The sequence below is a fragment of the Sardina pilchardus genome, chromosome 5, assembly GCF_963854185.1.
Source record: "Sardina pilchardus chromosome 5, fSarPil1.1, whole genome shotgun sequence".
NCBI lineage: Eukaryota > Metazoa > Chordata > Actinopteri > Clupeiformes > Clupeidae > Sardina > Sardina pilchardus.
Window position 1 is genome coordinate 2,188,189 of NC_084998.1, and position 27,649 is coordinate 2,215,837.

General features: G+C 40.7%; 1 protein-coding gene across 1 annotated transcript; it reads right to left on the bottom strand.

The window, feature by feature from the left end:
* Positions 1-782: 782 nt before the first annotated feature.
* On the bottom strand, positions 783-16,805 carry LOC134079727 (uncharacterized). Its single transcript, XM_062535805.1, has 3 exons — positions 16,648-16,805; positions 3,103-4,209; positions 783-789 (listed from the first exon to the last, which is right to left on the bottom strand). The coding sequence occupies exons 1-3, from the start codon at positions 16,803-16,805 to the stop codon at positions 783-785; spliced, it is 1,272 nt and encodes a 423-aa protein (XP_062391789.1).
* Positions 16,806-27,649: the final 10,844 nt, after the last annotated feature.

Genomic DNA, 27,649 nt, shown 5'->3' on the forward strand with positions numbered 1-27,649 from the left:
GTCGCACAAATAGAACCTTAGCAGGACATCATGTGATTGAGTAGTGTAATACCATTGGTCAACACTACGTGTTCTCCTTCAGAGAACCGTGGCTATGTTCAAAACCTTCACGTTTGTGCTTGCTGGAAGGGAGGCAGATGATGACCAGTGTTCTTCATGAGCAAGAACAGTTTAAACAACTTACACTGTAAAAAAAAAAAGTTCGTTCAACTCAAATTTTCAAGGCAACCGGCTGCCTAGAATTTTTGAGTTCAATCAACTTAAACTTAGCACGTTTTGAAGAACTACAATTATTAAGTTGTGTAAGCTAAGTTTTTCAAGTTCTGCCAACTGATTTTTTTTAATTCAAGTTACTGGAAATTTACTGGAAAGTTTGTAAAAACTTACTATTTTGAGTTCAGATTACCATCCCCTAATAACGTGTTTGTTCCCAGAATGCAACAGCACCAGTCAACATATTCTGAAAGAAATCACAAATAGTTTCCAACTGAAATGTAATCTTGAAATAAGATTCTAAGCAAAGCTAAAACTAAGTAACTGTGACACTAAAGGCCATACTGTTTTGGTCATGTTGTCATGTAATTGTTTGTTGTTGCTACAAACCATCATGTAGATGACCATCCACAATGACTTAATCCTGTGCATAGTACTTAGAGTAATGAATATGCTAGCGGCACAAACAGATATTCACATTCTTAGTGGTATCATTGTGACTATGAACTTCCTGATTGCAACTAGTGCAGTTGCTGCTTTTACATTAATTCATGATAAATTTGTTAGGGTTAAGAACTACACAAGGAGAAAACCCTACAAGGAGAGAGAGAGAGAATGCTACAAGGAGAAAATGAAATCCACCCCAGGAAGAATACAGGAACACCAGTGGGTGGGTGTTTAGGAAGATTCCAAGGGCCCAGAAATGACAGAGGGCCCTCAGAGAGCCTTGCCCCCAATAACACTATATACAGTATTATTGGAGGAACCCAGAATGTCTGTCCGTCATAGGGCATACATTCTCTAGCAGCATACCTGCAGACACATAATGCAAGAAAGCATTGAGTGGCCGACTTTGTGATGCCGTGAAGGAGCCAGATTAATGCAAATTGAGAAAGCAGTCAATTTCGCATTGCACTCCAATTAATATATGTCTACTTTCTAAAATGAGATTATATTTTGATAATGGTCTTCTCCTCAATGGTAACCCTGACAAAACTCTGAAAATCTGTCACATAGTCATTTTGTTCAATAGTTGATTTGTGTTATACACATCCAAAAAAGCCACAATAAACAGTAATGAGAAAAAATAGACATTATAAACAAGAAAATAACATTTGCCCATAATTCCTAAGGGGATGGTATCTGAACTCAAAATAGTAAGTTTTACAGACTTGAAAATTCCGGTAACTTGAATTAAAAATACTTAGTTGGCAGAACTTGAAAAACATTGTAGTTCTTAAAAAGATAAGTCAATGCCTTCAACTCAAAAATTCAAGGCAGCCGGTTGCCTTGAAAATTTGAGTTAAACTAACTAACATTTTTTTTAGTTAGGACCATAACTTACAATTTTAAGTTAACTTGATTAGTTTAGTTCTTCACTGTCAACTTGAAAAGTTAGTGAAATCAGTTGACTTTTATATTTCAAGTTGAACCAACTTAAAAACCCAGTGAAAAACAAATAACTTGGACAACTTGGACTTCTTTTTTTTATGTTGTGTTAACTCATGAAACTGAGTAGACATACATTTGCTTATTTCATAAGTTGAAATAACTTCAGGGAAGACTGCACTGATACATATAATTAAATATTTAAGTTGAGTCAACTTAATTTTGCAAGTTTGCAAGATGCAATTACAAAAAAAGTTAGATCAATTGTTTTTTTCTAGTTTACCATGTCTTCCTGATTTTTTTAGTTATATTTACTTACAAACCTTAGTTTGCAGGACAAAAGGCAAGTTCTAATTTTTACAGTGTACCTAATATGACCTTGTCCTCGTCAGCACGGTGTAGATTGCAATTTTAGATTCATGATCTGGACCATGTTAGCACCTTGCTCTACAGGTCAAGCAAAAGAAATACAGACAGACATGCAACAGCAGTGTGACACATTTATTTACTGATAATGGTAAGAAATACTGTAAGTATTGAAAGAAATACTTGAAATGTTCAGTCTGCAGCATCAGTATTGTGCAAGTACAAGTTTATAGACCTACAGTGTGCGTACATTTTCCCTATATCGAACTAATCATGAAGAATGTTGTGGGTTTGTGACTATTTTTTGACATCTAAATTATCCCTTGCATAACAATGTCTAGCCAAAAATCTAGCATATGCTATTTCCTAAAATTAGGGGGGGGGGGGGGGGGGGGGGGTTTAAACTTTCAAGCAGTGTGAAACTGGCTGCAATAGTGTCTGATCAATGAGGACTGTGTTAGTTAAACGTAAACTAATAGCATTTTTTATAAATATGTGTATATGTTTTGACTGAAGCATGTATGTTTTGACTGAAGTGTGTCATTTTGTAAACAATCTAGGAATTATGCAAATTGAGTGTGGCAATTGGATAACTGTGCTTATATTTTGATAAAAAATATTCAAATTTCAAAACTGTGTGTAAACAATTGAAAAAAACTGTAAATAACAAGTCTTGTATTGGTCAAGAAAATATTTATTTTCCTACCTGCATCTGCTGGGTGGCTAACTCCTCTGCTTGTGTCTGGTTGAAACAGCTCATTGAAATGCTCCAGTTTCTGAACTTTTTCCTGATCTCCTGTCTCCTTCATCTTTTCCATCAGGAAGTCTAAATGAAGACCTATGAACCTGGAGTCCTTCTTCAGGGCAATCTCTTCCAGTTGGACAATACACTCATAGGCCTCCTCCAGTAATTTGGAGCTTTTCATTTTAGAATCATTTAGATCTTTTTCGAGTGCTTTCTGAACATCTATGTGCTTTTGTTTTATCAAATCATGGGCAACTTTCTTCACCTTTCTGGTTTTTGGAACATAGATCATGTTACGTCTGACATGATCAGAGGCAGGGCACTTGTTTGTACACACAGTACAGCGGCCATCTTTCATGACGCTACACTTGGAGGGGTCTTTAACCCACCAGCAGCCTGGATAGTGGCAGTTCTCCTTACAGATGGTGCAGCACGTTGCTTTTGTTGTAAATTTCCACCATGGCAACTGTAGTGGGGACTTGTCTTTGTAAGGCTCATCAACTTCGTAGGTGAAGTCTTCATTGTTCTCACATTTCTCTTTGTTTTCCTCCAGGGCTCTTTGGGTCTGCTTGAGCTCATTCTGTTTCAGCTCCTCCATCTTGATGGCATCTTGTAGGTTGGAGACAATGGCTTCCAGCCTCTTGCGCTCTCGCAGCACTTCCTCTGTCAAATTAAGCTCTTTCACCTCAACATCACTCAGAAAAACTAAAAACTTCTCCATATTGTTGTAACTGAAGTCCCATGCCTTCTGAAACATGTCTTCATCTTCACCCTTGTAGCCCTTTGATTGCCGGTTGTTGAATATGAAATGAAGTGGTTCCCCATTGGCATATTTAGCATAAGGAACTCTAGCTTCATCCAGGGCTGTGAAAACGTCATTAGACATTCCATCTGAATGTGTGATCATCACCACTATGTTCTCTTTAATGTCTTCACCAAATAGGGAAAGAATGGCATCAAAGATATACAGCTGAAACTCTGTTAGCCGATTACAGCCTGTTTTCACCACCAGACATACAGAATTAATTTCACGAATGCCATCTTCAGATCTGAACAACTCATGCAATTTCTCTGGCATTTTCTGATCATCCTCGATCCCATCAGTAGATCCATAACCTGGAGTGTCAATGATTCTCAGAGCTAAAGAGCTTGTTTCCACAAACACCTCATAAACTGTGATAGCAGTCGTTTGAGATTTGGCCTGAGACTTCTGTTTGTCCTCCTCTGTGATCTGAAACCAGACCCCATCCCCTCTTTTGACCCCTAATATGTAGTTGACTATGGTGTTAATGAGTGTAGTTTTCCCTGTTCCTGTTTCCCCAACTACAAGGATGTTTTTAACAGCTTTGCTTGCGTCTCTTTTTCCAAAAGTCCATCTTCTGACTTTTCCCTCCTCATCAATGTTGCCTTTCTCCGTTGGAAGCAGGTAACAATCTGGAGGGCCTTTTTCTATTAGCTGCTGTTTACCAGTCAGGTTTCCTCTAGGGAAAGGGTCTCTGGAAGAAATATGTGAAGATCAAGGGGACTTTATCAGGGTGCATAGTGTCCTGGATCCATGAAATAACTGGCATTTAAAAAATAAAACAAATAAAATTCTGCTAGCCTCTATGGGAATGTTAACACATAGGGTTAACATAGACACCTGCATTTTACGGAAAACATTTATTTATTTACAAGACATTATTCATTCACAAAGAAAAATTATGTTCTTAAAGGTTGACTATTTCTTAATTTTTTCATTTAAGGCATTAAGATCAATTCCAAAAGATTTTATATTGTTAACTTTAGCATGTGTTCCAATACTTTTGGAGGGGACTGTATGTATATTACATTATATACTTACATTTGAAATGGAGACAGCTGTCCTTTCCCTAAAATAACAGAAATAGAAATGTTTTGTATAAAACTGTTTTTGTATGGAAGCTCTCTCGTCATTGAAAAGAAAGTGGTTTTGATGAATTTATGAAGTTTAGCATATTAATAAACCATACCATATGAAACATACAAATAATACTATTGACATGAAATGATAATACAGCACCGTTTTCATTTTTGTTTGTTGAATGATGATTGATGCACTTATTTGATTTCCTGTACAGTTATTGTTCCATGTGTGCAATGTATTTGCTTATACTGAAACCCTCCACAGGTCAATCAATCGACCATACTGAACTGAAGGACTCATGACTAACTAGCCAATCAGAGTGGGACTGCCTAACTGATTGGGTACATGTGTGTGACTATGTGTGTGACTATGCTTTGGAACTATATATTTACAGGACGAACAGGCTCACAAGAGAAACCAAGACAGAGAGCCGCTAAGCCGGAGGTGCTCATCAGGGTTGGAAGCATAGCAGGGGCGGCAGCATCAGCATCAGCACAGCACAGCACAGCACAGCAGAAGCAACAGCTCTGTCATCCCGGGCATTACATACAACGAGCACAAGTTATACTCCGAGTGGGAGTGCATTGTGGGAAATCTGCTGCTCCTGGTGGCTGGTGGTGGTACTGCTGACTGTTTGTTGCATTGAGCTAGCTAGTGTCTTTAAGAATGCGGAGTATGAATTGAGTGCTATTTAAATTGTATTTATTTCTATTTAATACATGTAAGTCGAAGGACTGAGCCCATTGCCTCATTGATTGGTTCCACTGCCTACTGTCTCACACACCTTTATTCTAAAAATCTGGTTATACATTGCTGCCTGGTCACGAGCAACCTTACGCCTCTAATTCTAATGACACGTACAGGACCTAAACGTCTTGCCCATGCAACCTTTGCTCCGCAATTACAATTCTAGATTAATTAAAATGGGATAGCAGCTGCAGCAAATACTCCCCACACCAATACACCTTTGCTTCATGCTTTATTAGCATTTTGCTTAGGTGTTCAGTTACAGTCAGAAACCTAAACATTCTTACTACCTAACCTAAACATATGTCCGTGTTGGTTTTAAATATCAACATGTAACTTAGCTGCTGAGTCCTCAATACTGAGTCCTTAATTTTTACAGAAGTGAACCTCAGGCTGGGATTCCTACCTATGGCGATGGTCTTGGAGATGGGCTTGCTCTGACCCCCATTTGTCTGGACAGCAACACTGATGGAATATTCTCTCCCCATCTCCAAGTCAGAAAAGGTGTAATGACGAGATTTGGTAGATTTGGTCATCAGACATTTCCCACCACTGCTGAGGGTAAGCAGGTATGACACCTTATTAACTCCTGCTGGTTTGCTCCAATTCACCGACACTGATTTACCATCAGGCTTCAATGACAAATTTTCAGGGGCAGGGACATCTGAAATATAAACAATTTTACAGAGGTGTCAGAAGTAAAAGTACAAAGTAAAAACAGTACAGGTGATTTCACTAATGAGCTGCTCCACCTGGCTTAAATGTTTTGCTAATTAGAATCAGCTAATTAAGTAAATGGTTGGAACAAAAATGTGAGCTGCACTTTTACACCTCAGAATATATAGCCTAACTCAAAAAAATCAGAAAGACGTGGTAAATGAGAAACAAACAGTTATCTAAACTTTTTTTTGTGATTTCGTCTTACAAACTTTTACAATTGAGTAGTATGAGTTAACACAAAGTAAAAAGAAATCGACTGACTGACTTTAGTTGGTGCTACTTACAAAAACAAGTCTAAACAACAATAAAAATTAGCTGAAGTTTGTTCCCATAATGCCACAGCCCAAGTCAACTTATTCTTTAAGATATTACATGTAACCCTAGGCCACTGAAATTTAATCTTGAAATAAAATGCAACTAAGTGAAAGTTACACTAAAGGCTATACTGTTGTTGTCATGTTGTCATGAAAATGTTTATTTGTGCCATAAACCATCAAGTAGATGACCATCTACAACATCTTAATCCCGTGCCAAGATTCTATGTATTTGATCTTGTTGCCAACTCAATCAGCACTTTCAGACTGAACAGGGCTATTGCACTTTCACTAGTTTGGAGGTAAACATGGTTTAAACTAGAGTTGGAGTTTAAAACCGTGTTAAACTCCTGACTAACGGAAGATCAATTGGTTCAATATTTCAATACCGAAATCCATCCAATTGCAAGCATGCAGCACTGACAGGGGGCCTAAGCCCCTTCCCTGACATACTGTAAAGTACATATTATTGGGAGGCCCAGAATAACTGTCGGGCATAGGGCCCAAGTGCTTCTGCAGATAATGTCTGGGTTTCCCAGATTCATTAAAAAGCTCTTAAGTGCTATAAACTTCTTAGGAGCTTTAGAATGCTTCTAAGAAGCTCTTAGCACTTAAGAGCTTCTTAACGAATCTGGGAGACCCAGCCATTGTAAGCAAGCACTGAGTGCTCAACTTTGTGACACCCCAAAGGGAGCAGATGAATGTAAATTGAGAAAGTAGTCAATTTCACATTGCACCTTTGGGGAACTATGTGTATTCTCTAAAATGTCCATATATTTTAACAATGGTCTTCTCATCAATGGTTATCCTGACAATGCTCTGAAAATCCCTTATACTCATCAGTTGTTCTATAGAACATAGATGTCATACACATCCAAAAAATCCACAATAAAGAGTGCAGAGACACACAAAAAAAGCATTATTAACATTAAAAAGACAGTAAAATTTACCCACAATCCCTAACTGCTGTAGCTGACAGGTTGAGTGTGTGTGTGTGAGTGAGTGTGTGTGTGTGTGTGTGTGTGTGTGTGTGTGGGGGGGGGGGGGGCTAAAGTCCAGCTCACATTTTTGTTCCAACCACTCACTTAATTAGCTGATTCTAATTAGCAAAACATTTAAGCCAGGTGGAGCAGCTCATTAGTGAAATCACCTGTACTGTTTTTACTTTGTACTTTTACTTCTGACACCTCTGCAATTTTAGTTGTAACACCATGTGGCCTACAGTACTTCATTTTCTTTGAACAGACACACCTTTTATCATTAAACAAGCAAGTTTATGATCCACAATACTAAAAAATAGTAATATTATTACTAATCACTAAACTATGACAATTTAAGTATAACAGACTTTATTTTGCAGAGAGAATGCATCATACTACAAATACATTCTTTACAAAACTTGCTATTTGTAAAATAATTTATGACAGTTGCACTTTCCAAAGCAAAAGTAATTCTCTCCACACTTGGCTATCCTAAGCCATCAAATGTGTCAGCATAACAAGCTATATCACCGAAAGTAGGCCACAACAAGTCTGTATCCGCTGTACTTTTGAACCCAAGTTAAGGACTCTCCTTGGATTTCCTTTTAAGGTGTTTCTGTTCCTGTTCAATTGGATTGATCTTCTGATAGTTTGACCGGGACTCTGAGACCGGGACTCTAATTCTGAGACTTTATGCCCTTGTGAATTCTGAAAATAAAACTGTGATACTGAGAACGGATCCTGTTGACTTGAGTCTATGTGTATCTTGACAAATGTTTTTGACAACACACATTTAAATACTGACCTAATTTTTCAAAGTAAATATTTTATCGGAGTGATTATTTGCACCCGGGTGTAAATAGTGGAATGGAGGCATTTTCTTATTTGTGTGGCGGAATAACATTGGGAGCACTTAGACTCTGCGCAGTAATATCCTCACTCCAAAGTGAAACTGAAAGTGCAAGAGTGAAGATATTACTGCGCCACACAATATAGTTATCCCTCTTACCTGCTTAGAAATGCATCACGTTTTATTTTGTCTCACCATACTTGGTCGTGTAACTACTCGTGTTACAACTGTATTTTAATAGGGAAAACATGGAGGTGTTTGGTCGCTTCTAGCTTCATCTCTGTTTGGATCCTAATGAATGCATTGGGCTAGCTAAGTGCTATCAAAGTTGCCCTGCGCGCCAGAGCCAGTGAGTGCACTCATTGAAACGTGAGAGGTATGTATCAACTCGTCTTAGTTAAGGGAATAACGTAGTTTAATATGAAAAAATGGTGAAGTGTTCCTTTAAGGTTAGCTCTTTTACTGTTGTAGAGACATTGTGGGTCAGATGTACTAACGTTTTGCGCCCATTTCAGGCGTAACGTGCGCGTATAAACATGGGGATGGTATGTACAAACACGCCGCAATGAGAGAAACGCGCAGACTGCATGCCGTGGGAGCTGAGAATGGCTATTTGCGCTTTTCCGTGTCAAGGCCCGATCAGATTACAGGCGGCATGCGCTATGAAACCCATTCATTTCAATGGGTTGAGAGCGCAAAAGCGGCTCTGCCGCTAAGCGCAGCGCCGGCGGCATTTTGCCGCTGTTGCGCGTACCGCGGTCAAAGTTGAAATAATTGAACTTTGACCGCGGCGCGCTGTAAGTGAATGGTCTTTTGCGCGGAGCCCAGCAGTAACCATAGAAATAGGAGCGGTAACAGCAACAAAAATCGTACAACGTTATCTCAACCAAGAGCAACCTAGCGGTGAGCGCAGCGCATGCCGTCTACAATGTGATCGGGCCTTCATGCATATTAATTCCTGGGCGGATCAGCTGAAAATGGGTGTAACGCGCAAGTACAGGGGAGGAGAGGTGCTAATAGCGATTGATTAAGTATTCCGCCTTATGTATGAAAACAGTACACGTCTACTTTGCGTTGAAAAACTTCCGCCTTCTGAAAGCAGGTGTAATCCAAATTGCGGTTAAATGCGTCTATTAGAAAAACGTTTAGAGTCAGCTGAATCAATATTCAGAGCATCAGTTTTCTTCATTATACTATGTCAAAAGCAACCTTAACTTTTGTTTGCCTCTCTAAAATCGTATTTTCTCTTTCACGACATAGCCTACACTTCCCAATCTGTTAGACAGGCATTACTGTAAGTCATATCCTTATAGTCTACCTGCAGTAACCCAGCAAGCAAATAACGTTCTACTAACTTTCAGTAACGTTAGCTTTTTGTTCCCCTATGGTTCGTTTTTCAGCAACCTACTAATAACGTTTAGAGAACGTTATCTCCAGGTTGTCAAAACAAATAATGTTCCCCTAACGTTTTTACAACTAAAGAAAAAAACGTTATATTCTGGTTGAATCCCAGCAAGCAAATAACGTTAGCCGTTGGTTCTCCTGTGGTTAGTTTATCAGTAACCTTCTAATACCCTGGAGAGAACGTTAGCTCCAGGTTATCAAAGTTCCCCGAACGTTATTACAACTAAAGAAAAAAACGTTATATTCTGGTTGCATTTCTCTTTTCACACAAGGTTGCTACTTAGTTGTTTTTTGGTATCTTATTTGTATAACCATATCGGTATTCTCTGGTTATGTGCGTGGGGTTGATTATTGTTGATGAAAATCGCCCCAGAGTTTCTATGAGTTTCCAATTGAACACGGCCAGCAGCCACACTGCAACTTAGGGCGCTTTCACACCACTAATTCGATTATTTGGTCCGCTTCAGGCAGTGAAATTGTTATTATGTAGCATATAGACTCCAGTGAGGTCCGCTTTCACACCAGAAAACGAACCAAAATTAGTCTGATTGATTTTTTTCTCAATGTTTATCTCCCGGTAGAAATTGGCGCCAATTTTGACTCACTATTTTGACCTACAGTCTATGGTTTGGACCCCAGTTCGCGTTCTCACCAGAGGGACCGCACCAGAGGTCTACTTTTGGTGCGGAGTCAAGCGGACCGAGACCTCCTCTTTTTGGAGGTCTCGGTCCGCTTGTTTTGGTGCGCACCCGAGTGCGATTAATGCTTTCACACCAACGAAAACGAACCAAACTAAGAGGTTTTGGTACGAATGGACCGTTTGGTGCGGACCAAACGATGTTGGTGTGAAAGCACCCTTAGTCGGAATAATTTCTTGCAAAATCGACGGATAGCCCTATTCTATTCTTCCCCCCTCTGTTGGATTGATATTCGGTCGACCAGAGCCAGCCCGTCAGCTAAAGGGGCCAGCGCGAGAAGAAGCTAAACTTCCATCTCGGGTCCGTGAAAAAAACAGCCAGTTCTGGGGTGTTGGTGTGTTAGCAGACTCAACCTCGCTAACTTTAAGACATTTGGATAACACAGAGATAAAGTTACTCACGTAGGCTACTGGCTGTATGGTATCGATCACATTCTTCACATCGTTCTCCATGCACTTGTTCCATTAAGTCCAACAGGCTTTTAAAAAACACTGTACAGGGTAAACCGGGTGGAAGAGCTAGCTAGCCATACTCCCAGGCAGGCACACAACGATTTCATGCTAACTAATCTGACGAATAGTGTTGGATTAATCCATTATCGATTAGAGTGGCACCTGAAATGCATTCATGTTTTTAAAGCTTTTGTTATGAAAATATGATGATGAGGACTCCAATGAATTCTTTCTCAAACGTTGAGACTGCATCTTAAACAGCACAATGTTCCCGGGGGAGAATTGTTTTATATTAACACGTAGTCCAAGTTATAGCCTATGTTACTGTGCTGTTCACTCAGCCTATCCCACAATTCCCAGTCCCAATTTAAAACAAAATAAACCAAAATCCATCATAATTCTGAACCGAGGACTTTTAATGGCATACGATGCAATAAAAACAGCCAGTTTTGAATGTTGAAACAGTGTGTTAGGCTAGCGCCTGCTCTGCTTATGTTTTGATCTGACTAATCGTTTATTATAGGAAAAGACACCGTAGACAAGAAAGTATTAGACCTAACCGCATTTAAATACTTAGCTGACGCTTACTCAAATTAACGGGCCGTATTCGTCGCAGTACAGCAAGCAGCTAATGGTAAGTGAAGAGTCATATATGCTGTAGTTATTGCCTTACCGTACAGATCCACTAGTCACGTCCTGCGTCTAGCGATTTTTTTGGCAAACGCAAACGCATCCCTCCAACGGACGCAGAGTAGGCGTGACCGAAGTTTCGGTATGGGGTGTGTTGTTTTTTGAAAAAACGAGTGCCTGTGTGTGACATTTAGCTGGCTATCTAGCCAGCCACAACAGCATGACTACAAAGTCAACATTTAAGCATTCAACCGACCATTTTCTCCAACAATCTCCGCCACCTTCTTCCAACAGTCCTCTCGTAGATCCGTGTATCAGTAGGCTGACAAGGAGGGGTTGTAAAGGGCTGGATAACCTGACACAGCTATTATTAATTTGTCCTCCATCTACTTCAGTTTCGATTTTGAGCTTAAAATGAATTCCCGAGAGAAGTGGCGAACTGGACGAGAACTAGTAACAGAAGATCTCTGCTTTCATTGGATAATGACGGTGCGTCCAACGGATTAATTTGCATAAAGTTCAGCAGAGCCCAACTTCTTGACGTGACGGCGCAGGTGAAACAGCCGCGCTACCTTCCCGAGATGCTTTGCGCTGGCGACGTTAACGTCCTGACGCGCTCCATTAGAAATGAATTGACAATCGCGACGCGAGAATACTTGACGTGACTAGTGGATCTCCGCCGTTAGTCATCAGAGACGTTCGCTCTCCCAGGTTACAGATAGACTGTCGTCGCAGACGGCGAGTGTGCAGTGAGCCATGCCTGGGTGTCACGAGAACGTTCTGCTAACCAAAATAAACAACCAAAAAAAAATTTGTATTTTCGTCAAGAAAACTTTCCTGGGGAACCTTGTGGCAACTTTCGCAACTTTCAGGCAACGTTTTCCTAACCAGGAAAAAAAACGTTCTAAAAACGTTCTCCTAACCAGAAATTGTTAGCTGGGAAATAGTTCACAAGTATTTTTTTAAGTGGATTAGTAGAACTTCCAGTGGGGTGTCCTACGAAGCAAGTTAGACAAATCTAGGTTATCTAGACATATCGAGGCTGCACAAAGCCTTGACTCGGGTATTAAGTTAAGTGATCCTACGACAGCAGGTATGTGATAAATTTGTCAAACTAGGCTTTCAGCTCAGATCTGTGCGCGTTCTCGTGGTTGGGGTGATTTTGTCCAATCGGGAAACGTGGAGACGCACAAGACAGCCTAGGTTTAAAAACGATTACTTCCGCATTTATGAGCGGTAGCGAAATCTAGGGTGGTCTTTTTTAGTGTCTAACCTATAACATCAAAAAGTCGATGGACATCAGATATTGTATGGCATGCATGTCCACAGTAGTGACATACAGTGAGGAGAAAATGTATTTGATACCATGCTAAAGTTGCCTAAAAAGAGGAATATAAAATCGTCATTTGACAATTGATCTTAATGTCTTAATTCAAAAATTGAGTAAAAATAAAACCGCTAAGTACGCCAATTTTCTTTGTGATGGAAGAATGTTTCGTAAATAAATAAATGTTCTTCCTAAATGCTAGGGGGAAGTAAGTATTTGACCCCCAATGTAACCCTATGGGAATTCAACACATAGGGTTAACATAGGGGCGGGCAGATTTTTATTTTTTAAGGCCAGCTATTTTATGGATTCAGGATATTATGCATCCTGATAAAGTTCCCTTGGCCGTTGGAATTAAGATAGCCCCACATCATTACATACCTTTCACCATAGCTAGAGATTGGCATGGTGCTTTTTCCAGTAGGCCTATTAGCCTGTTTGATGCTCATTGAGCTCAATGCAAATCAAACAGGCTAATAGGCCTACTGGAAAAAGCACCATGCCAATCTCTAGCTATGGTGAAGGGTATGTGATGATGTGGGGCTATTTTAATTTCAAAGGCCAAGGGAAATTTATCGGGATGCATAATATCCTAGATCCATGAAATAGCTGGCCTTTAAAAATAAAAATCTGCCTGCCCCTATGTTAACCCTATGTGTTAAATTCCCATAGGGTTACATAGGGGGTCAAATACTTCCTTCCCCTAGCATTTAAGGAAAACATTTATCTATTTACGATACATTCTTCAATCACAAAGAAAATTGGTGTCCTTGGCGGTTTGATTTGTACTAATTTTTTGAGTTAAGGCATTAAGATCAATTGTCAAATGATGATTTTATATTCCTGTTTTAGCAGGGTATCAAATACATGTGCTCCTCACTGTATTTGCACGCACAACATACTTAAAAGCGCCTTCGAGATTCAAAATGTTTGCAGAGGCGGGGCCGAACCTGTTCAAAGTATGACAGATTAGCACACGTGAGATAACTTCGTTGTTCAAGATAATGGATTGGTTAGAATTGGTCAGAGGGCGGTGATATTTCACGATTTGAGCTATAATTAAGCACATAACCCGCTCCCGAGCAGGTTTGGTTGCGAGCATAAGATACCATGGTGATATAGAGACGCTAAAACAAATCCACTTTCGTATGACGGCATACCCTGGTTTTGAGCGCAACATACCTCGCTAAGCCACTAATCGAGCTTCGTAGGACACCCCACAGGCCTACTCTGTCTGTCGCTGCTCATTGACATCTCTTTGTATCATGTATGATTGCTAAACTTGGATTCTTTTTAATATTGTTATATTCAACTGCGCTTGTGGTTCAGCAGCTCTGCACACGCAACTAGCGTTGTAGAGGGGACGGGAACGGGCGGGGATGACCGCAGTTAACGTAATGAAGTGACAGCTTAGTAAATTCCACGCAATATAGCCAAGCACAGCGTTCGCATTCTGCGTTTACAAAAACTCGCTGTTAGCGCTGTGTTAGTACATCTGGCCCTGAGACCCTTTGTGAAAACAACGTTGAGGGTATATGGTGTATGTTGGCCCCTAAATGCTGTGTTAGGTTGAAGGACAGTAGTGCAATTACTTCCTTGGCTTAACTGTTTTCTGGATTATCCACATGCAAGTTTAGATCCCCTGACATTAAATCCATGTGTCTCACAGAAGGCCCCTCTTCATCTGCTCATATCTCCAGCACCAATGGCTGCACTGATGGTGTCAGTATGAAAAGACAGACTTTCAGGCTGTTCTTTCAGTTTAACCGAACAACCTAAGTTTAATATCATCACTGTTTACCCCAAAGTCCTTTTAGGCTATCCTCCCACTCAGCAGCCACCTCGGTAACTTTGGTCAGCTATTTTCCTGTTTAAGTGAATGAGGAGGCATTTGTAAGGTAGGTCATAGAACATCAAAGTACACTAGGCGAATCTGTATTCTCTCCATGGCTGGTCAGCCAAACGAAAGGCCCAAAACTCTTAATATACAGATCTTTCCAAAAATAATGGGAGCCTGAGTCATCACTGTTACGTTTTTAGACAGTACAGAAAATGTACCTGTGCATACAGTTGCAGAGACAGATAAACTCTGGCGGCCATCATCATGGAGTGTGGCCACAGTAAATGTGTACTTCTGTGCTGGAGTGAGCTGGTCAATATAAACTTTCTGGCCAACCACGGTGACATCACCCCGGTCTTCTCCACTTCTCCATGTCACTTTAAATTTGGGACGTTCAGTCAGTGCTTCAGGAGCCCCCCAGGACAGACACACAGAGTCTGTCTTCACTGAAATGAACTGAATTGGTTTTGGGGCCGGGATATCTGGGGGAAAACAATCAATGAAATCTGGTTGTTAAAGGGGTGATATAATGGTTAAACAGAACATTTTACTTTGTTAATGTTGATGTTAACACACAAGGTATGCTACTTAGGTCAGTCCAAGAAATGCTCTGATGTTCTTTCAGAAGTCCAGTTACAGTGCAACCTTATAATAAGAATCAATCTGTTTGTTTTTGGCAGATTTAGCCCCCCTTGTGGTTTTCTTGACATCCACATGAATAATTAATTACCTTGCAGTCAATGACTTAGCAATTCACGGTGGCCAGATCGTTGCCCCAGATCGTTAAGGTAGAGCAAGATGGGGTGGAGGGATTAAATGGAATTCTGCTCTGCATAAAGAGGGATTTTGACCCCAGAAGTGGATTCTGATTAAGTATCTTGCTCCGTCTGAACAATCTTTGCCTTGGAGCAAAAAATGTGGGTGGGGGGAGTGGTTGAGCGCTGCTCTCCCATACCCACATCCACGGCTGAAGTGCCCTTGTGACCCCTAACCCCTCACTACTCTCCGAATGCCGCTGTTGAGCAGGCAGCTCACTGCTCCGGGTGTGTGCTTCACCTCACTGTGTGTTCACTAATTCACGGATTGGGATAAATGCAGATGCTGAATTTCCCTCACTGGATCAAAAGAGTATACTTAAAAAATACTTATATACCTATATTTGCCTCTCGCTTAGGACACCAATTCCCTGCTGCTGCCCCTTTCTACATTATAGAGCAACGAGGCTCGACAGGCATGTGTAACTAACTACATGTGTACTGTAAGTGGGGTCAAATGTTGTTACTACAAAGCTTACCCAATCCAGATTTCTTCCTTTGATGACCCTGTTCATAAAAGTACATACAATCATATGTTATCCATGTCACACAATTAATTAAAAAATATATATACAGTATATGTGACTCTCCCCGGCAAAACCAGTCGCTTGTCGCAACAGGCGTTTCCGAGAAAAATTACCATTTATGTTACTTGTGCTAAAGTCGTTGATTTTTTTTGGTGTGTTTTGAAACAGTGGGAGGTCTACATTGTACGGCCGTGAATACATTTAGCTAAAAAACGCACCTTTTCTAGTCTCAAAACGTGAGTTTCTTGAGGTGAGAAATTCAACTCCAAAAGAATGTTAGAGGCGTCTCGTTTTTACCGCTCTACTCTAATATTTACGGTAAATGCACTCATTGACGACCACCAAGCTATCCGCGTGCTGTGTCATTGTTAATACAACGTAGCCTACCGTAAGTTTTAAAGCAGCTGCGACCTTACAAGGCGTTCGTGAGTGTTGAGTCGACAGTCAACGTCAGAGGCAGATTTCTTCGTTTCTCTCTTGGCGTGACAGGTTGAACTCAACTCCTTTGAATGTTTATATTTCAGTAATATGACGTTCAATTCATTAGATAAAGGTATCGTTTTGAAAGTTGATTATGCCCTTTCATGAAAACTTAATAACTATCATTTTGAAAATTTGAACAATGTGACTGATTTTGCTGTGGAGGGTCACATACAGTATATATATATTCAAAATGTATACATCATTGTCTACCTGTTCTTCTATCTCATGTCCACCATGTTGTTTTGCAACACATAACGCACACACTGGGGTCTGGTCAGTCCTGCAGTAGAACTCCAGCTCTCTGTGGTGCTGTGGGCACAGTCTCTGCTCCAGGTCTCCAGTGGCCTCCACCAGCCTGTGTCTCTGCAGTGCTGGAGCAGTGTAGTGCTGACTCACGTGGGTCTCACAGAAGGAAGCCATGCAGGTCAGACAGGACTTGAACGCCTTCTTTGGGCAAACTGCACAGAGCACTCTAGGTCCATCGGAGGAGGCACTATGACAACAAGAACATGTTTTGTCTTTGTTCACACTGTGCCAAGTGTGATGATGTTTTGAGAAATCAGACGGATCAAAAACTAAAAACATTGGTTCCGTGTTATCCTTGTGGGGCTACATGCCCACCAAGTTTCATGTGCCCCGGTCTTTCAGTGTCCCGGGAATCATTGACACAAAATTACTGAAGAAAAAAAGCCTCTCAGACCTACTTTTAGTAAGGAGAAATGACAACTCCTAAACTAAAAGTGAGTCTCTGTTGCTATGGTTGACGTCATTATTCATGCACAAGCTTCATTAAAGTGACCACCTTGATTGGCTGATGATTATAATGCGGGAATGATGGCAAAAACCTCCCCTACGATGACGAGTTGAGTGACAGGTGTCAGGTCTTAGCTGCACTGTATGGATATATCTAGATGTGCTAGTTATTGTCTCACAATTGTATCATAATATTAGTAGTCTGAGGGCCAGATATACTAAGACAGCGCTAATAGCGAGTTTTTGTATGCGCAGAATGCGAACGCTGTGCTTTGCCATATTGCGTGGAATTTACTAAGCTGTCACTTCACCAAAAGTATTGGAACACATGCTAAAGTTGACAATATAAAATCATCTTTTGGAAATCAATCTTTATGCCTTAAATTAAAAAAAAAAATGAGGAACATTTTCTTTGTGAATGAATAATGTATTGTAAATAAACAAGTGTTTTCCTTAAAATACAGGGGTCATAAGTATTGGAATGCCTATGTTAACCTATGTGTTAAAATTCCCACAGAGGCTAGTAGAATCTGATTTGTTTTATTTTTTAAATGCCAGTTATTTCATGTATCCAGGACACTATGCACATTGATAAGTCCCCGTGGCCTTTGCTATTAAAATAACCCCACATCAACACTATACCCTTCACCATACCAAGAGATTGGCATGGTTTTATTTCAGTTAGCCTATTAGCTGGTTTCATTCTCATTGAGCTCAATGCAATTCAAACCAGAAAAAAAAGTTTGCCATTCAGGCAAAGAGGCTGAGCTGAAAGCTTTATTAACCAAAATGCATCAAACCTATAACAAATCAAAGGGCTATAGTTTCAAAAGCAAAACTATTAGAAATACCGGCCTTTTGGAATTCTCTGTGAGTTTGGGCCCCTGTGTGTGTGTGTGTGTGTGTGTGTGTGTGTGTGTGTGTGTGTGTGTGTGTGTGTGTGTGTGTGTGTGTAGGTGTGTGTGTGTGCGTACGTGTGTGTGTTCTTCATAAATTATAGCATTTTAATTGAGGTACTTACATCTGAGAAGAAGAACTGTGACAATCCTGTGTGGATGTCTGCTGTCCTTTCCCTAATATACCTGAAATAAGAATGTTCTGTATGACAATGCTGTAGCTTTTGCATCTGGATGGGAACTCTCTAGCCATCCGAAAGAAAGTGGTTTTGATGACATAATGATACAAAATCAACTCTATAGGATAGTCTACAACATGTATTGTAAATGAATGGTCTATTATTAAAAAAATAATAATAAATAAAATGAAATAATAGTAAAATACGATCTAATACGATCTATGATCTCTAAAAAGTGATACCATATTGTGAAAATTTACAACAATGTTACATTATTCAGATAATTCACCACTGCATTCGACTTCATGCTTAATATTTTAGAGTGTAGACAGTTTACTATTTGCCACCATTTTTTGACAATTCATCGTATTTTTATGATAGGATTATAATTAAGGAATAATTTTGGACAATGCCCATCATGCATGTGCAATGCAGGAGCACACTTGCTCCGAAAATGTGTACACATATCTTTCTGCAACACTGGTTCCCTGAATGTGCAATTTATAGAGAATACCTTTGAGCATAACATCCTTCAATTTGTACATCTAGAGCTGGATGCAGACCCGAAGTTGAAGTGATGATTGAAGTAACAGATTGGCGGGTATTGTGCAAGATTGCAGGTATCATTCAGGCATTGACCTCTCCATGTTTTACAATATCAGCATAGATAAGGCCAATAGGCCGATAATATCAAATGCCTATGCACAGAATTGTGGCTGTGATTATAAAAATAACAACTGACAAGTCTTCCTTACCTATGCTGATAGTCTTAGAGATGGGCTTACTCTGACCGCCGTTTTTCAGGACAGTAATAGCACTGATGGAATATTCTTCCCCCATCATTAAATCAGAAAAGGAGAAATTTAGAGATCTGGTAGATTTGGTCCTCAGACGTCTCCCACCACTGCTGAGGATCAGCTGGTATGATTTCACATCAACTCCTGATGGTTTGCTCCAACTCACTGATGCTGATGTTAAATTAGACTTCACTGTTAAATTCTCAGGGGTAGGGACATCTGAAATATAAACAATATTAGTTGTAACACCGTGCGCCTAGTACATCAAAATCAAAAAGAGGTCATTAACAGGAGTGTGGTTCGAATCCGCACTTTGACGAGATCCTACCTGGACCCCAGACCAATAACCCATATTATTGAGATTTTCATTCAATATTTTGAAGCTATGCTAATAACACTATGGTTATGGTTATGGCTATTTGGCAGATGCCTTTGTCCAAAGCGACATACAAATAAAAACAATAAAATAATTATTAATTTAACAACATACAATGGAAATGTTCCCCACCACATAAACAATAAATGTTTCAGAAATTCACCATGCATTGCTTGAAATGGCTTCATCATGGTAATGATGATATTTACATGCCCATGATGCATATGTGGCATAGCGCCACCAACTGGCAACACAATGAATGGATATCACACTGATGTCACATCATCAACTTGGACGCACTCCTCATAGGCAGTTCATCCAATTCATGTCAAATGTGGTATGTGACATGATGGTGTGTGCTGTTTTTTTTAAATTATTTTACTGTACCTGTGCATACAGTTGCAGAGACAGCTGGACTCTGGCGGCCATCATCATACAGTGTGGTCACAGAGAATGTGTACTCCTGTCCTGGAGTGAGCTGGTCAATGTAAACTTTCTGGCCAACCACGGTGACATCACCCCGGTCTTCTCCACTCCTCCATGTCACTTTAAATTTGGGACGTTCAGTCAGTGCTTCAGGAGCCCCCCAGGTCAGACACACAGAGTCTGTCTTCACTGAAATGAACTCAATTGGTTTTGGGGCCGGGATATCTGGGGGGAAACAAAGGAATCAAACGTTTAGCAATCATGAAATAATTCAAAATAAGATGTCAATAAGCACAGAGATAATGAAGAGTGGTAGCTCTACTCAAACTACTTGTGCAGGTAGGTTCTGGAGGTTTGGTCAGATCTAGCAATAGGAAAGTTTAAGTGGATGACATTAAAGTGAAAGTAAGACATTAGGAAGGCCAGCGAAAGTTAAGGTTGCTTTTGATGTAGGACAAAGACGCAAAGCTGCCCAGTGCTCTGAATAGCAATTCTGTTGCCTTTGAAAGTTCCTCTTATTGACGCAATTTGGATTAACACCTGCTTTTGCAAGGCGGAAACATTTCACCGCAAAATAGATGTGCTCTTTCATGCGCAGTTTTAGTACATACTCTACCGGGGAATACCTAATAGGGTGCATTTTATGCTTTTCCTCCAATCTTTTAACACAAATCTCCCACTTTCCCCGGACCCCCTATGCATATGCATGACATGGAAAATGCCAATTGTCATTCTCAGTTCCTGCGACAGGCAGTCTGCAGTTTTACCCAAGAACGGCCTGTTTGTACGTACAGTGCCATGTCATGCCCTAAATGGGCGCAAAAGCAATAGTACATCTGCCCCTCAGTGTCAGAGTGAAGATGTAAGGAGCAGAATATAACAGAAGATGCCATTATAACATAGCTGACGCTCCACCAGAAACATAAGAGTTGGCTAAAGAGCATAAGCATGAGCAAAATGTAATATTGACTTGCCAAAGTTATGCTATTTCTGAGATCCAATAATAGTTTTGTACATATTTTTCAATTAATTCATAAACATTTATGCATTTACTCTTTTTTTTCATCCAAAATGACTTTGACCCATGTGAATTAAGGGCCATTCTACCAAGAGCAACTCATGGTTAAGTCTACCTTAATACACTAACAAGATTTGGGAATGATTCTTGAAAGATTGTGATATTTTGAGTAAAGCTTGAATGAGGGGAATTAGTTAAAAGACTACAATCTTTCAAGAATCTTTCCCAAACCTTGTTAGTGTAAGGTAGGCTTTAGGTGCCTTGTTCAAGGAGACAACGGAGGAAGCCGAGAACTCACAACTCCAGCTCCTTAGACAAGGCTATCACCACCCCATTATGAACTTGCATTAATGTTGATTATGGTTTTGTACTCGAGCATTTTGGATTCTGACAAACATATGGTTAATTAAAGCTGCGAGCAGCAATGTGGGGGCCAAGCTTTGGAAATTTGGAAAGACAAACTCCCCTCTGCCCCTCCCCCTGTGACCACCATAGAGGAGTATTTGTGTGCTTTTGTCTGGGCTTGAGAGAGAGAGAGAGATGAAAGCGTTACTGAAAAATGAGCTGACTTCCTGTGATTCTAGCACCCCCCTAGTGGTCAAAAGACATGACATGGGAGAGTGGGCGTGTGCAAATGGAACCCCCCCCCCCCCCCTCGACCACCATAGAGGAGGGTGTGTGTGCTTGTGTCTGGGTTTGAGACAGAGAGAGAGTAGATGTGAAGAAAATAGCCAAAATTAATTTCAATTTTTTTTTTGTGTGTGTGTGTCCTTGGGATGTGTTCCTAAGTCCACTTACCAAGTTTTGTTTCGATAGGTGAAAGTGTTGTTTATTATAGCGCCCCTAGTGTTCAAACGTCACCAAATTTAGTGTAGGTCCTCAGGATGTGCTCACAAGTCCACATACCAAATTTGGTGTTGATATGAGAAAGTTTTGCTAATTATAGCGCCCCTAGTGTTCAAACGTCACCAAATTTAGTGTAGGTCCTCAGGATGTGCCCACAAGTCCACGTGCCAAGTTTGGTGTTGATCCGAGAAAGTTTTGCTAGTTATAGCGCCCCTAGTGGTCAGAGTACTCCAAATGTATTGTGCGTCCTCAGGGTGGGGTCCCAAGTCCATATACCAAGTTTGGTTTTGATACTTGAAACCGTTGCTGAGATATGAGCCTACTTCCTGTTACTATAGCGCCCCCACAGTTGTCAAAGGGCACCAAAGTTATTGAGGCCTCTCTTAATAGGGTTCTGAGCCCATGTTCTAAGTTTGGTCTTGGTACATGAAAGCCTTGCTGAGATATAGGTTCACTTCCTGTGTGGCGGCTTCGCCGCCAATTTGGATTGGCTGTTAGAGGCCAGCACTTCCGTCAATTGTTCCACAAAGCAAGGCAATAAGAAAGCATGGTCTGAAGATGATGTGTGCAAATTTTGGTGAGAATCGGATGAAATTTGAGACCTGTGAAACTTTTTGGAAGTTTTGACCTTGGTCTGTTGGTGGCGCTACAGCAATCATGGAAAAGTCTTGTTAATTGGTGGGTGGGGCCTTGACTTTTGCCTTAATACACTGAGCAAGTTTCAGCTTGATAGGTTCAAGCATAGCAGAGATATTTGCATTAATGTTGTTGCTTGGCTCCCAATAAACTCTTTGGGAGGAATTTACCCACAATGCTCAGCTCCAAATCGTCCAAATTTTCACCCACCGTCGCAGAGAAAACTGTGGCGAGAGTGGGCTATATATAGAGAATGAACCAGCAGGATGTTTAACAGTGAGTAAGTCCCTCTATCCCTTTCGAGGCTGTGGCATTGCTAAGATTCACATGGCCTCCGGCTGAGGCACAGCAGCGGAAAATCCCAGGTGTCTTACCACCCAGTAGGTGGACAGACGTAGTGGTCATCCAGGAAGTCCATGGGAAAATGTGGGAAAGCTAACCCCCCCCCCCCATGACCACCATAGAGGAAGGTGTATGTGCTTGTGTCTGGGTTTGAGAGCGTGAGATGAAAACATTAATGACAAATGAGCTAACTTCCGATGAAAGCATTAATGAAAAATGAGCTGAGTTACTGTGAATATAATGCCCCCCTAGTGGTCAAAACACATGAAATGGAAGAGTGGGCGTGTGCAAATGGAACCCCCGCCCCCCACAACCACCATAGAGGAGAGTGTGTGTGCTTTTGTCTGGGTTTGGGACAGAGAGAGAGTGGATGTTAAGAAAATAGCCCAAATTAATTTCTAATTTTTTTTTTTTGTGTGTGTGTGTGTCCTTGGGATGTGTTCCCAAGTCTTGATACGTGAAAGCCTTGCTGAGATGTAGGTTCACTTCCTGTGTGGCGGCTTCACCGCCAATTTGGATTGGCTGTTAGAGGCGAGCACTTCTGTCAATTGTTCCAAAAAGCAATGCAATAAGAAGGCATGGTCTGAAGATGGTGTGTGCAAATTTTGGTGAGAATCGGATGAAATTTGTGACCTGTGAAACTTTTTGAAAGTTCTGATCTTGGTCTGTTGGTGGCGCTACAGCGTTTGTTGAAAAGTCTTGTTAATTGGTGGGTGGGGCTATACCTTTTGCCTTAATACACTGAGCAAGTTTCAGCTTGATAGGTCTAAGCATTTTAGAGTTATTTGCATTAATGTTGTTGAGAAATTGATGAATTTTGACCTGTTGGTGGCACTGGAGTTTTGGGCTCTGGGGTCTGAAAATTGAGGTATGTGGTCATTGGCTTAGGGAGAATAAGTGTACCAAATATCCCAACTTTTTACTGTATGGTTCTTTGGTTACATAGAGAATAGGTTCACATGCTGTTTTTTGGTGCGTCACCAACTTTGATTGGCTGTGACAGGCAAACGCTTATGAATATTTATTAACAAAGTGATAAGTCTTGAGTGGCCTTGTCTGAAGGTCATGTGTGACAAGTTTGGTGAGAATCGGATGAAATCTCTGACCTGTGAAACTTTTTGAAAGTTTTGACCTTGGTCTATTGGTGGCGCTACAGCGTTTGTGGAAAAGTCTTGTTAATTGGTGGGTGGGGCTATACCTATTGCGTTAATGTACTGAGCAAGTTTCAGCTTGATAGGTCTAAGCATTTTAGAGTTATTTGCATTAATGTTGTTGAAAAATTGATGAATTTTGACCTGTTGGTGGCGCTGGAGTTTTGGGCTCTGGGGTCTGAAAATTGGGGTAAGTGGTCATTGGCTCAGGGAGAATAAGTGTACCAAATTTCCCAACTTTTTACTGTATGGTTCTTTGGTTACATAGAGTATAGTTTCACATGCTGTTTTTTGGTGCGTCGCCAACTTTGATTGGCTGTGACAGGCAAACGCTTTTGAATATTTATTAACAAAGTGATAAGTCTTGAGTGGCCTTGTGTGAAGGTCATGTGTGACAAGTTTGGTAAGAAATGGACAAAATTTGAGACCTGGGTAACTTTTAGAAAAATTCAGCCTGACCTGTTGGTGGCGCTGGAGTTTTGGGGTTTGTTGTCTGTAAATTTAATAGATTCGGGCAAATTTGAAGTTGAATGAGTGTGCCAAATTTCAGAACTCTGGAGTGTATGGTTGGCTGGGAAATGGGCAATGTGTAATAATAATAATAATTAAAGCTGCGAGCAGCAATGTGGGGGCCAAGCTTTGGAAATTTGGAAAGACAACCCCCCCTCCGCCCCTCCCCCTGTGACCACCATAGAGGAGTATTTGTGTGCTTTTGTCTGGGCTTGAGAGAGAGAGAGAGAGATGAAAGCGTTACTGAAAAATGAGCTGACTTTCTGTGATTATAGCGCCCCCATAGTGGTCAAAAGACATGACATGGGAGAGTGGGCGTGTGCAAATGGAACCCCCCCCCACGACCACCATAGAGGAGGGTGTGTGTGCTTGTGTCTGGGTTAGAGAGCGAGAGATATGAAAGCATTAATGAAAAATGAGCTGACTTCCTGTGATTCTAGCACCCCCCTAGTGGTCAAAAGACATGAAATGGGAGAGTGGCCGTGTGCAAATGGAACCCCCCCCCCCCCTACGACCACCATAGAGGAGGGTGTGTGTGCTTGTGTCTGGGTTAGAGAGCGAGAGAGATGAAAGCATTAATGAAAAATGAGCTGACTTCCTGTGATTATAGCACCCCCCTAGTGGTCAAAAGACATGAAATGGGAGAGTGGGAGCGTGCAAATGGAACCCCCCCCCCCACGACCACCATAGAGGAGGGTGTGTGTGCTTGTGTCTGGGTTTGAGAGAGAGAGAGATGAAAGCATTAATGAAAAATAAGCTGACTTCCTGTGATTATAGCGCCCCCCTAGTGGTCAAAAGACATGACATGTGAGAGTGGGCGTGTGCAAATGGAACCCCCCCCCCTCGACCACCATAGAGGAGGGTGTGTGTACTTGTGTCTGGGTTTGAGACAGAGAGAGAGAGTGGATGTGAAGAAAATAGGCAAAATTAATTTCTATTTTTTTTGTTTTTGTGTGTGTGTCCTTGGGATGTGTTCCTAAGTCCACTTACCAAGTTTGGTGTTGATACGAGAAAGTTTTACTAATTATAGCGCCCCTAGTGGTCAGAGTGCACCAAATGTATTGTACGTCCTCAGGGTGGGGTCCCAAGTCCATATACCAAGTTTGGTTTCGATACGTGTAAGCATCGCTGAGATATGAGCCTACTTCCTGTTACTATAGCGCCCCCACAGTTGTCAATGGGCACCAAAGTTGTTGAGGCTTCTCTTAATTGGGTTCTGAGCCCATGTTCTAAGTTTGGTCTTGATACGTGAAAGCCTTGCAGAGATATAGGTTCACTTCCTGTGTGGCGGCTTCGCCGCCAAATTGGATTGGCTGTTACAGGCGAGCACTTCCGTCAATTGTTTTATAAAGCAATGCAATGATAAGTCATGGTCTGAAGATTGTCTGTGCAAATTTTGGTGAGAATCGGATGAAATCTCTGACCTGTGAAACTTTTTGAAAGTTTTGATCTTGGTCTGTTGGTGGCGCTACAGTGTTTGTGGAAAAATCTTGTTAATTGGTGGGTGGGGCTATGCCTTTTGCGTTAATACACTGAGCAAGTTTCAGCTTGATAGGTCTAAGCATTTTAGAGTTATTTGCATTAATGTTGTTGAAAAATGTATGAATTTTGACCTGTTGGTGGCGCTGGAGTTTTGGGCTCTGGGGTCTGAAAATTGAGGTATGTGGTCATTGGCTTAGGGAGAATAAGTGTACCAAATATCCCAACTTTTTACTGTATGGTTCTTTGGTTACATAGAGAATAGGTTCACATGCTGTTTTTTGGTGCGTCACCAACTTTGATTGGCTGTGACAGGCAAACGCTTATGAATATTTATTAACAAAGTGATAAGTCTTGAGTGGCCTTGTCTGAAGGTCATGTGTGACAAGTTTGGTGAGAATCGGATGAAATCTCTGACCTGTGAAACTTTTTGAAAGTTTTGACCTTGGTCTATTGGTGGCGCTACAGCGTTTGTGGAAAAGTCTTGTTAATTGGTGGGTGGGGCTATACCTATTGCGTTAATGTACTGAGCAAGTTTCAGCTTGATAGGTCTAAGCATTTTAGAGTTATTTGCATTAATGTTGTTGAAAAATTGATGAATTTTGACCTGTTGGTGGCGCTGGAGTTTTGGGCTCTGGGGTCTGAAAATTGAGGTATGTGGTCATTGGCTTAGGGAGAATAAGTGTACCAAATATCCCAACTTTTTACTGTATGGTTCTTTGGTTACATAGAGAATAGGTTCACATGCTGTTTTTTGGTGCGTCACCAACTTTGATTGGCTGTGACAGGCAAACGCTTATGAATATTTATTAACAAAGTGATAAGTCTTGAGTGGCCTTGTCTGAAGGTCATGTGTGACAAGTTTGGTAAGAAATGGACAAAATGTGAGACCTGGGTAACTTTTAGAAAAATTCAGCCTGACCTGTTGGTGGCGCTGGAGTTTTGGGGTTTGTTGTCTGTAAATTTAATAGATTCGGGCAAATTTGAAGTTGAATGAGTGTGCCAAATTTCAGAACTCTGGAGTGTATTGTGTTATTTACATTGACACCACACACCATCAAGCAGATGACTATCCATAACAGACTTGGCCTGTGGGCTGATTTTAAAATCTTAGATCACTTGTAATGCTTCTGACAGACGTAATGATAATCTGAAGATACAGTATATCATGATGGCCAGTACTGCCATGGTGATAAATATTATGTTCCACTACCATCATTCTGCAGTAATCCTATTCATTTAATAGAAATTTAAACCTATAAAAAAAATCCTGAAATCTTTACTCCTGAAGCTCATATCCTGTCCATAAGAGGGGTAATATAGTTACTCATTAACTATATTATAAATATGCATAATGTGTCTGTATCTCCCCAAGAGACAATACAGACAGACAATAGGAGGCTCAATCACACCATTGGGATACTCAACTTTATGATACTTTCAAGTGACTACACTGTAAAAAATAAATGTGATATGTCAGGATTTTACTGTGTTTTTTTACAGATTTTGTCTGGAATAAATTATTTTTGGAAATGCCATTTATTTTACAAAAATAGACTGTGATTTCACATGTCAAATTTAAAATAGCAAGAAATCACTGTAACTGTGAAAAACACTATATTCATGTTCTTTTACAAAAAACCCCATCAGAAATGCATATATTTCTAATTGAAAAACGTTAACAAATCTTTCGTAATTTCATATGGTTTGACACATTGAAACTATGTTGAAGCCTGATGTTGAAGTGATATTGAAAGTGTCCCCTCTGTATAACGTTGAATCAACATTGGATTTTCAACTATACTGACACATGTGATCTTGTGAAGTGTTGTCCCAATCTCAAATACCTATCTGA

What these genes read in the sequence shown, in the direction of transcription:
- LOC134079727 (XM_062535805.1), bottom strand. Translation starts at nt 16,805, where the DNA reads ATGGCTTCCTTCTGTGAGACCCACGTGAGTCAGCACTACACTGCTCCA. An exon ending in AGGACTGACCAGACCCCAGT is followed by an intron (nt 4,210 to 16,647) that starts GTGTGCGTTATG and finishes TATTTCTTCCAG; the next exon opens with AGACCCTTTCCCTAGAGGAA.